Source organism: Aphidius gifuensis, linkage group LG3 (genome assembly GCF_014905175.1).
Source record: "Aphidius gifuensis isolate YNYX2018 linkage group LG3, ASM1490517v1, whole genome shotgun sequence".
Classification (NCBI taxonomy): Eukaryota; Metazoa; Arthropoda; class Insecta; order Hymenoptera; family Braconidae; genus Aphidius; species Aphidius gifuensis.
In genome coordinates, this window is record NC_057790.1 from 19,129,555 (window position 1) to 19,140,922 (window position 11,368).

The 11,368-nt window shown below is 23.8% G+C and overlaps 2 protein-coding genes across 3 annotated transcripts in view; both read right to left on the reverse strand.

The window, feature by feature from the left end:
- Positions 1 to 7,376, reverse strand: part of LOC122852501 (probable enoyl-CoA hydratase) — a 70,782-nt gene extending 63,406 nt beyond the window's left edge. For both annotated transcript variants that reach the window (XR_006373824.1, XM_044152366.1), the window contains exons 1-4: positions 7,255 to 7,376; positions 6,927 to 7,177; positions 6,566 to 6,860; positions 6,200 to 6,497 (exon numbers count right to left, since the gene is read on the reverse strand). Coding sequence is in view for 1 of the 2 variants with exons in the window: in XM_044152366.1 (XP_044008301.1) it covers positions 6,220 to 6,497; positions 6,566 to 6,860; positions 6,927 to 7,177; positions 7,255 to 7,372 (942 nt within the window). In the remaining variant the exon portion in view is untranslated. The remainder of the gene's footprint in view (positions 1 to 6,199; positions 6,498 to 6,565; positions 6,861 to 6,926; positions 7,178 to 7,254) is intronic.
- Positions 7,377 to 7,662: 286 nt separating this feature from the next.
- On the reverse strand, positions 7,663 to 10,214 carry LOC122852478 (exocyst complex component 3). Its single transcript, XM_044152316.1, has one exon. It carries the CDS (start codon positions 10,013 to 10,015, stop codon positions 7,766 to 7,768), a length of 2,250 nt encoding a protein of 749 aa, XP_044008251.1. The 5' UTR covers positions 10,016 to 10,214; the 3' UTR covers positions 7,663 to 7,765.
- Positions 10,215 to 11,368: the final 1,154 nt, after the last annotated feature.

Genomic DNA, 11,368 nt, shown 5'->3' on the forward strand with positions numbered 1-11,368 from the left:
CGTAACCCAAGTCACTTAAGCAAAGGGTACAGACTGGTTTATCAAGGTTTGTTCACGTCACAAACATACAAAAAAAAAAAAAATATATAAATAAAATAAATAACAACTCTACTGATGATAAAAAGACATCCGCTGTATAATTCTCAAGAAAATTCAAAACACCTACGACTTGTAAATTTCTGTACATAAATGTATCAAGATTTTATTTATTTCTGTATTACCACTTTTTTTCCTCATTATATATTTTTTTTAAATTTATTTTCTAGAACATAAAACACTGTGCTGTAATAATTGTTCTTTTTTTTTTTCCTTCAACACCTCTAATTTATTAGCACAAACTTGTGATAATATATATTTGAAAAATGATTTACAAAAATAAAAATGAACCTTTTCAAATGTTAAATGATATTATTGATTGAAAATTTAATAAAAAAAATATTTTATTATTTATGAAGATTATTTTATTTATATATTTCATGATGGATATAAATAAATAAGTAAAAAAAAAAAATTTATTGAATAATAAAATGTGTATGTATGAGAAAATGTTGGAATTTAAGTGTTGAAAATATTGTACAATAAGAATATATAAATACTGAGAATATGAAGTCTCATCCACTTATTACAATCCACGAAAAAAACTATTGCCAAGGCATGAGAGTTAATACATGAGAGGATAACAGAAGGCTTGCCTCAAGCCATGTTACAACCTACATTTGCACTTTTACTTGCATGGCCTTGCAAGTAAATAGAGAGAGAGACCCTTTCTATTGCCCAGATAATTTTTATTTTTTTTTTTTTTCACCTCAAACTTGAAAAAAAAATATATATTTTTTATTCCTCATTTGATATATAAATAATTATAAGCAAAATGTTTTAATTAAATAATTTTTATATAGTTGATTTTAATTTTTTTAAATAAATATTTTTTAATTTTAAATTTTCGAGTTAATTAAATTAATGAAAAATATATAAATTTAAACAATATGAAAAACTTGATGGTCGTTGAGTCCTTGAACTCGATTTTTATAGTGACGATTGACCTGGTATTTTGTCGTGTATTATAAGTTATTCTGTAACGAGTCTATTTTACCCATTCTCATTCATACTGTATTTTCAATTTTTTTTTTATTTTTTTTCTACGATATGTTGCAATTTAACACAATAATTTAATATCAAGATTATTTTATTGTGATATAATAAAGCTAAAATTTTCTTTTATTATATTTATGTTTCAAGTAAATGTTTCACATGGTTTTGCTTTCATGTGAATTATCCAAAAATAGTAATTGATATGTTGATTAAAAAAGATATGTTACGAATTGTATTGGAATCATTTATTGAATAGAAAAAAAATTAACAATGACAACATCATAAGAGCCGAAGAAAAATTGAAGCGAAAGTTGTGCATCAGTTGGTTGGTTTGATTGTTCAATGTACATTCAAATATGTAAATGAACATGTTACAATATAAATTTTAATAAAATTCATGATGAAAATTTTCTTGAATCTTTATCATCACTATTTATTTGTTCAAATAAGTAAAATAAATTTATAAACTTTGAATCAAATGATAATACTAAAAATATCAAATATATTGAATGAAGATTCATCACTATTACAAAGACAACAAATGTGTTATCTTGAAATACATGATTGGAAAATGATTTATCAACGATAATTGATAAATCATAAATTAATTTGATACACTTGGAAAATAAATGTCAAAGAATGCAATGACAAAAAAATAACAACAAAAACAGTTGTTGAAGAACAAAAGGGTCGCAACTGAATAAAAAAATTATTACTTCAATACAAGATGAGTAATAATGATGACAACAACACAATTAAAATTATCAAAATAACCTAGCTCCTTTATATGATGATGATGATGATGATGATGATGATTTATTGGTGACAGTGTTGATAATCTCAACAATTATAAATTTCCAAGTAAATCAAAATTATACAGCCTGCTATTATTACTGTTTAATTCATCATTAATTAAAATATCTTCTATCAAAACAATGTCAATAGATGTGTTAAGATTTTTTTGATATTATTTTTCTACTCTTTTACCATGTCATGTGAGCAAAAAATATATTTTCCTTTGAATGTTGTTGACACTAAAAAAGCATGCTGTAATGATAAAAAAAAATAAAATACAATTTCATTTATAAATACCGTTTTAAATGATCTTGATTATTTTTAATATTAAAAAGTATTTAAAATATTGCATTGTTAAAATATTTTGCTGATTAATTAATTAGTTATAATGTCATTTGCAATCAACACTAAGTCTTGGCTCTGATGGCTCATGTCATATGCACTCGCCAAAGAAAATAAATAAAATAATTAATAAAAACAATCAATATCTACACTAATTCTATTGACAATTATATTTATATAATTTTTCGGCTTGCCTCATATTAAATAATAACTAATTCATTGTTTGATAAAACTACAAATTGGAGTAAAAAAAAAAAAAAAACAAACAAAACGACGCCAATTTAACCGGTCTAAATGTCGCATTTCTTTTATCATTTTAACGAAAAATAAAAGCATTGATATGTAAAAAAATATATACCTTCTTGTTCGTTGATCATTCAGGAATTTTTTTTTATATAAATTAACAGCACTTTTATTTATAATTAAAGGATTTCACAAGATTCACTAAACCGATAACTAAAGACGCCCGCTCAAAATAATATTCACCGACATTTTGAATGACGTCATGCAAGCGACTTTATTTTTTCGACTCTCAAAATGGCGATTATCGCAGTCGATATATTAATTTACATAATCGATTTTTCGATTTGAAAAAAGAAACAGCGGGAAATTCAAAAAAATTAAATTAAATTTAAAGCAGATTTGATAATAAAAATGAAAAAAAAATTTTAAAAGATATAAATGGTATAGGACACTTGATAAATATGGAAATTTAATTTAAATTTTATATTTAAAAAATCATAAAATGACTGTATGATTAAAAAATTTTAACGTCTTATTTTAATAATAATTTTCTCTGACACATTTTAGACATAAATATTTAAATCATTTTAAATATAAAATTTACTACTTGAACGTAATTCATGTTTAAAGTAATTTTAAAATTACATTTGCAATAATTATTTAAATGGATATGCGTAGAAAAAAAAGAAAATTATAATATTAATCATTTGAGAATGACAGATCAATTGATTTTTAAATTCGATTAATATTTTATAATACTTGTCATTTAATTGTAATTTTTTTTCAAAGAAAAATGAACAAATTGCATCGTCATAGTTCATGAATACAAAGAATGAATTTAATTATTATTAAAAATTTTTTCATAATATATCAGATAGAAAAAAATATGATACAAAGAAAATTCTAGTACACGTTTTATAGTTTTGCCTCACCCTGATAAAATCATATTTGATTTAAGCATTTTATTAAAGTCAATTTGTTTGTTTGATTTTTAATTTTATTGAAAAATAATATATTGTTTTTTATGTGTTAATAAATAAAAATATTTATTAATATATTTCTGTTTTATAAAATTTTTTAAATTAAATATCAAACAAAGTTTATTAACAACAAGAACAATGGTTTTTAAATTGAGGGGCCTTCGGCTATTCGTGAAAGGGTTCCCTTCATTTTATGTATAATGTATAACTTTTAATACCTCAAATGCCATGTATGCAATGTCGATTATATACAATATTTAAAATATAAAAAAAATACGTGTGGATCATGAAATTTAATACAATCTTAGCTTCAACATCAAACAGTTAAAAACACCACAAATTACGAAACAGGATTATCATTGAATTTAACATTCACAAGCAAGTGCAATATGCTATCTTTATTATTCATTCAGACTGATGTAAAAATATTTTTAAAAAACACTAAAAGTCGTGGACATCACACGCGAATATTTACCAAGTAATTTTGTTTTAATTTAAAACTCGATTTAATGCTTTATTATATTTTTGCTATTAAATATTTTAACATGATGTTAATTATTTAAAACAAACATGCCAAATTAATTTTATTATTTAATTTCATATATGAAAAATTTAACTCTCGTGTCAAAGTTAATTTAAAAATTTTTTTTAAAAACATTCAAAAGGGTATATAATAAAAAAAAAGTATGTTAATATTTTACATGACTTTTTTAACAGAAAAAAAAAAAAAAAATGTATTACATATTTTTGGCCTCAAAAGAAGAGTAACTAAGTGTAAATTAACAATTGCATAAATTGTAATTTAATATTCACGTTGATTCACTCAACGAATACCACATTGACAATAAAATACTGTGAGATAAAATAAATCTGTAACAGCTTTTTTAGTCATATCAAAAAGCATAATCGTAATAATTTTGATACGATAAATATAACACTTCAAGTCTTTAGACATTCACTGTGACGTCAAAGTTTTTCCCACTGCAAAAAAAAAAAAAATAAAAAATAAAGAGATATATTTTAATAAAGGTAAGAAAGATTCTTTTGTATCTCTTTTGTTTGTTTAATATAAGGAATGAAGAGGGATTAAAATTGTGCAACAATGCACACCGCCACCTGCATTCATTTCATCACCAAGATTTAACCGAATAAACTCGAGAATCCTGCAACAGTACGTTTTTTTTTTTTTTTCTTTTTTAAACTCGTATTACTTTCACCAATTAAATAAAAATATAATACCACATTTATTAAAAAAAATATTAATTAAAATTAAAAAGTTTTCACTTCAAAATTGTGTTTTTTTTTTTTCACCATTATCCTTTTCAATATTATTTATAAAAAAAAAAAAACAAAAACAATAATAATAATAGTGTTGAAATTTATTGAGGCACATTGTTTATTCCAACATTTATTTTGCATGTTGAATTAAATATGAGGAGAATTTAAAAAAAAATTTATACAAAGTGAAGTGTGTCAATAAAAAAAAAAAAAACCAAGCATCATTACTACGAAATATAATTGCATCAGAAATTGAAAAATAAATAATTGACAGTTAGAAATTGTAATAATGATCAATATTTTACTAGCTGGAGTTTAAAAAAAAATTGAAGTTAAATTTATTTTAATATTAAAAACAACTTCAATGTATTATTTTATACAAAAAAATATATTGGTTTAATACTTTTTTTGTATTTACATGAACATTGATTAGTTAGTACGTCACAAGAAACATGATTACGTAATTTTAGATAAATCGACATGACATCCCACACTTTACATTTGTATCGTTCTAATGAGCACTGAATCTAGATAAATTGATGAGCACTGGGGCCACATATGTAGCTCATCAAATGATACGTTCAACGACTTTGCAACAGCTCAAGAATATCAAAGTCAATTGCTAGTTGTAAATTTTTATTTCACATTAAATTTTTTTTTTTATTTTTATTTATCTTTCATCTATAGTATTTGTTTGTTTTTTTTATTTACATCATGACAACGATAATTAAACTAAAATACTCGAATAATAATTCAGGTTAGTCAGTAATTGAAGAAAAAAAAAAAAATAAATAATTTATGAATAAATTGTGTGATTTTAATGGGACGTTAACAATTCATGGTTAATATTATAATATTACAGATAATTCACAGCATGGCGCCAGTAGTGAAGGTGGTTATTTAAACGACATTGCTTCCGGGGTGAAAGAGACATTGATCAATATCAACTGTCCAGTTGGTATGATAATCGATTACGTACGAGAATTAACATCCCTTGATGGTAAAAAAATATATAAATAAACTTTCTTTGAGAGAGAAAATATTATTTAATGATAAATTGTATAACAGATGAGATTGACTTCTGGGATGATGATGCTTGTAAATTGAAGAATATATTATCGTTTGAGCCAACAACATCAGGCTTACAAATATTTCAAAATAATAAAATCTATCAACTTGTTAAAGGAAAACGTATGTTGAAGATTATTTATTATTATCATCATTAAAATGTTAAATTTATAAAAAATATTTATTTTTAATTTTAACAGATAATGATGATGAAATGAAAATAGAAGATAATAAAAATACAAGTACATCAAAAACTCCAAAAGGAGATAAAAAGAAAAATTCAAATACAAAAATTAATTTATCTAAATGAAAAAAATTTTTAAATTATTTATTTTTCCATATGTTTATTTTAAAAAAAAAAAACAAAAATAAACTTATGACTAGGTGGAATTATTGTTTACCTTTTTAAATTAATTTTTTATCACAACACATCATCTTCCAATTGTTTAAATTTTCTAACATTTGTTGTATTCATATTTGATGCTTTTCCATGTCTACCAAAACCATCAACAAATCTCTGTGCCCCTTTGATACCTTCATCAAGAAGTCCATCAGTAGCATTAGTTTTTTCAAATTCTAATAAATCTTCAATGGGTTTACTGCCAAATACAGCATAATTAAGTGAAGCTCGATCAGCATCAGAAGCAGCACGTGGATATTTAACAATTGAATGAGCTAATGTTATACACTGTCCTAAAGCTAAAGAAACATAAATTTTATTTTATAAATAATATATCAACATAGCAAATATGATGTTTGCTATTTACCTGCACCACATGCAACTGCACGAGTTGCAATTCCCCAATTAACAGCATCTTCACTTGTTAATTCACGTCCACTTAATATAAGATCCATTGCTCTTGAATAACCAACCATTGCTGGTAGTCTAACTGTTCCACCACACATTATTGGAATACCAAAACGTTTATTTAAAAATCCTAATCTTGATGATTCTTCAACAATTCTTATGTCACACATTAATGCCAATTCAAAACCCATACCAACTGCATAACCACTTATAGATGCAATTAGTGGTTTTTTTGTCAATACACTTTTTGAAAACTATAATAAAATTTTAATTGTTATTATTACTATTGTTTTTAATGATGATAATGATTTATTACTTACCAAAGAACTAAAGTGTGGAAGATTATCAAAATTACCATTTGATTTAGCAATTTCATCTAAATCAAATCCTGAACAAAATGTACCACCAATACCATGAATTATTCCAATACCAGTTTCATCATTTTCATCAAATGTATTTAAAGCATCTGATAATTCTTCAACTGCTATTGAATCAAGACAATTTTTTTTTGATGTTCTATTTATTCCAAATAATGTTATTGGACCAGATTTTGTTATGACAATACTTTTTTCTGTAAATAAATTTTTTTTTATATTAGTTAACGAGAAAATTTGTAACAAGGAATTTTTTAAGATTTTATTTAATTACCTTTGTCAGATTGAACTGGTGATTCTATGTGTGGTTGAGCTTCTGAGGTTAGACCACGATAAAATTGATTTTGTAAAAGTCTACGTAGTGACAATGCTAAACGACTTGTTGATAGCATTTTATGTATGTTTTTTTAATTATTTATATATTGATTAAACTGTTTTTGGTTTTAGCAAAATAACAATTATTTAATTATGAAATTTTATATAGTTCTTGCACAACAAATCACCACACAACCAGAGAACTGTCATCATATCATTCAATTGGATTTTAAAAAATCTTAACCAATAGCTGATAAAACAGGATGCCACACAAACAGGTATAAATAAATAAATTGTTTAAAATTTTTGTTTGTTTATTATATTGATGATTATTGTTATATAATGTCAAATGATTATTATAAGGCAAATTCTGGTAATGTTGTTGTTGTTTTTTTTTAAGAAACAAAAACAATAATAATAGATAAATATATATGTATATTTATTTTTTATAATTTAATATTAAAATCAACTCAAGGCTTCCAACTTAAAAAGCTATCTTGAAAAATAATATGTTTAAATATACTATTTGTATTTGTTTGTGTTGTTGTTCTACGATTTTTTTGTGATTCCAATAGATAAACAATTTTTTCCTTGGCTTCACTTTTTGGTATATCACCTCTGAGACTAAGTAATCTTACCAAATGATCTTCACTAATATCAGGATATTTTTCAACTAATGAATGAAGATCAAGTGATAACATTTCAGCATCTTCACATTTTAATACTTCAGCAAGTTTTTTAATAATTTCAAATGGTGAATCAAAATTACCAACTTTTGGTGCAATTTTAATAAAAAAATTTTTTAATTCATCAGCTTCATCAATAATTTTTTTAATACATATTAAACATTCAGAATATGTTTTTAATGATATTTTACGTGATAACATTGCTGATATATATCTTTTGGCAATTAAATTTTGTCCTTCTGTTATAATATATTCAAAATTTTTAGGTGTTAAATGTTTATAATCTTGAAAATAATCTTCAAGTGTAACACGTATTGTTTCAACAGGTATACGTGATTGTAGCCATTTTGGTGTTAATAAATCTTGAAATTGTGGCTCTAAATCAAGAAATGATTCTTCAAGTAATATTGATGCAGCATTATTTCTTAATTGTTGATAATGTTCAAGTAATGCCTCAAATTTAATAGCAGCATCACCACTTGAATTTGTTATCCAATAATGTTGTTTCATTTGTTGTGCTAAATCAACATACTGTAAACAATTATTAACAACAGTTATCATATGATGTGTAAAATATGGTACTTGACTTCTATCATCAAAATGTTTTGATTTAAATTCTAGTATTGCTGATCTATACATATAACCATATTTTGTTATTTGTTCAATAGCAACAATTAATGCTTTAGCTGTTAAATCATTACTAATTGTTTTAGTAACTTGTAAATTTTGATCAATCATTTGAAATATAATAATTGGTGCTGATGTATGATAATATATATCTTGTTTACCAACATCAGGTGGTTGTTCTTTCCACCAATCAACTTTTTCACTTTCCAATGTATTTTTTAACCAATCATCATAATTTTTACACATATTTATTAAATATTTTTCTTGTAATTCATTTAATTTTTCATCACTCAATAATGGACCAAGATGTGTTGTATCAATATTTAATTCTGGATGTTTCATTAAATCATTACCAGTATATGTATTTATAATCCAACCAAGAAGTGTTACAAATTCATTACCCTCAAGACCATTTGCAATAATATCTTTTAAATGTTCTGATAAACTAGTATGATACATTTTAACAAATTTTCTAACAATATCATATTTTGGTGGAAAACATGGACCACATAATGTTTTAACAACTCTTAAATCTTCAAGTAATAATTGTCTTGTTAATTCTAAATATGTTACAAGCCACATTTTATTATCATTACGTTCAACAACTTGTGTACCTTCAATTTTTTGTGATACTGATTTTTCTAATACACTCATTGACATATTTTTCCATTTTTTTGGTCTACCTGGTGGCATAAAACCACTTTGACGATAACGTTGAGCAGCAAATTCATCAGCTTTTTCTTCTCTTTCAATAATTCTTAATGCTGTTACAATAACTGTTGGTTCTTTTCTAACAATATTTAATGTTCTACTTAATACAAGTTTAATTTGTTTTTCCATTAATTGTGATAGTAATTCAACATCTTCAAAGTATGCTTTTAACATAACTTTATCTGGTAATGACTGATTTGGTAATTTATGTAATTCATATAATAAATCATCTCTTGAATTTTCTAAATCCATTAAACTTTGATGTGCATGTAGTAATTTACCTTCATTAATCCATTGTTTTGTTTTTTCAACACTTTCTGGTACAGTAAATATATGTTTTAAATTTTCTTTAGCAGTAACATACTGTGAATGACGCATATTTTCATCTTGTACTGATTGTAATTTAATACTTAATTCAACAGCTGAACCAAATGATTTACCAATTAAATTTATTTCTTCTTCAATTGTTTTAACACTTTCTAGTGATTTTTTTAATTGTTCAAAACCAACTTTAACACCATCAAGTTGACTTTGCATTGCTGTTTTTAACATTGTTTCAACTGATGATTTTTTTCTACTTATTCTACGTTTATATTGTTCAACTTTTTCCAATTGATCTGGACGTTGTAACATATTTATAACATGTTTTGTTGCTGTTGCTTTAGCCTCCTCTTCAAGTTTTTGTAAATCATCCATTATATTTAATAATTATATTTATATATTTTCAACAATTTTAATTATTTATTTACTTGTTTACTTTGTTGTAGCTTTTATCTCCTGTCAAACTTTAATGTTATTGTATAATTTTTAGGTTATATTTTTTGACAGCTCCACACTAACACACACACAATATTTATCACAACACGCGAGAGAGACCCACAGAGAGAGAACAACAATCAGCTGGTCGCGACATCTACTCTCCATTTGCAAAAAATAAATAACAATAACACAAAAATAAATAAAAACAATATAATTTATGTCGCATTTTTTAAACAATAAATAATGTCAAGTTATTAATTACAATAATTCTGCTAAATAAAATTTAAACAAATTTGTTAATAAAATATTCACGTTGGATTATGGAGTAATTATCACTTTAAAAGGTATGTTTATTTTTTAATTTGTTTTTAGGGTTATTATTAATTTTGTTGTTGTTTATTAATAAATTAACCTCGACCACATGTTGATTGATTGATTGATTATTAAATTAATATACTTGAATAATGCCGGGATTAAATTACGTAATATTATTTAATTTTTATTTTAAAAAATGCAACGTGTTATGATAAACAATAAAAATAATGTGTTTATTATTATTATTATATATCTTTGAATAAACAATTTTATATTCAACAAGACCAAGTGATGTCTTCGATGCAAAGGTCATCGATATCATGAATTTTCTTACTATATTATTTGTCTCTTGGTTACTTTTAATTTTTTTTAATTTTATAACTAATTTACTGTTAATATTTTCATATAATTTTTGCTTGCATGACAAATATACTTATACCATCAAATAATATTTAAATAAAAATTAAAAAGAAATTTTTCTAATCGAAATATTGTCTTGTAATAATACTTGGTCCCCTTTCTCCCTGATTTTTTTTTTTCATTTTTATTTTTCATCAAGGAAAATACATTTATTTGAATTTATTATTATCTATTAAAGTTGTATGTATGTACTTGTTTTATCACCCAACAAACAAACTTGTATTGAATAAAATAATTGTATTTAAAAAAATAAAATATGGGGTAAATGTACGGAATAATGATGAAAATAAATGATGAAAAAGTCAAACAGTGTTAAAGACAGTATAATAAATCGACACTTTAATTGACAAATGTCTCAACTAAAAAAAAAAAAAACCAATAATAATTAATGTCAAATTAAATATATAAAATACATGTACTAAAAACTACTTATCTATTATTTTTATTGGTTTTTTCGTTCAAGCATAAATAAATAAAAAAAAATAATAATCTCATCTATTTTGGTAATCTTTTGTTGAATATTTATTTAGGAAATATTAGATATCAATGTGATTT

Coding starts and splice junctions, on each gene's coding strand:
- LOC122852478 (XM_044152316.1), bottom strand. CDS start 10,015: ATGGATGATTTACAAAAACTTGAAGAGGAGGCTAAAGCAACAGCAACA.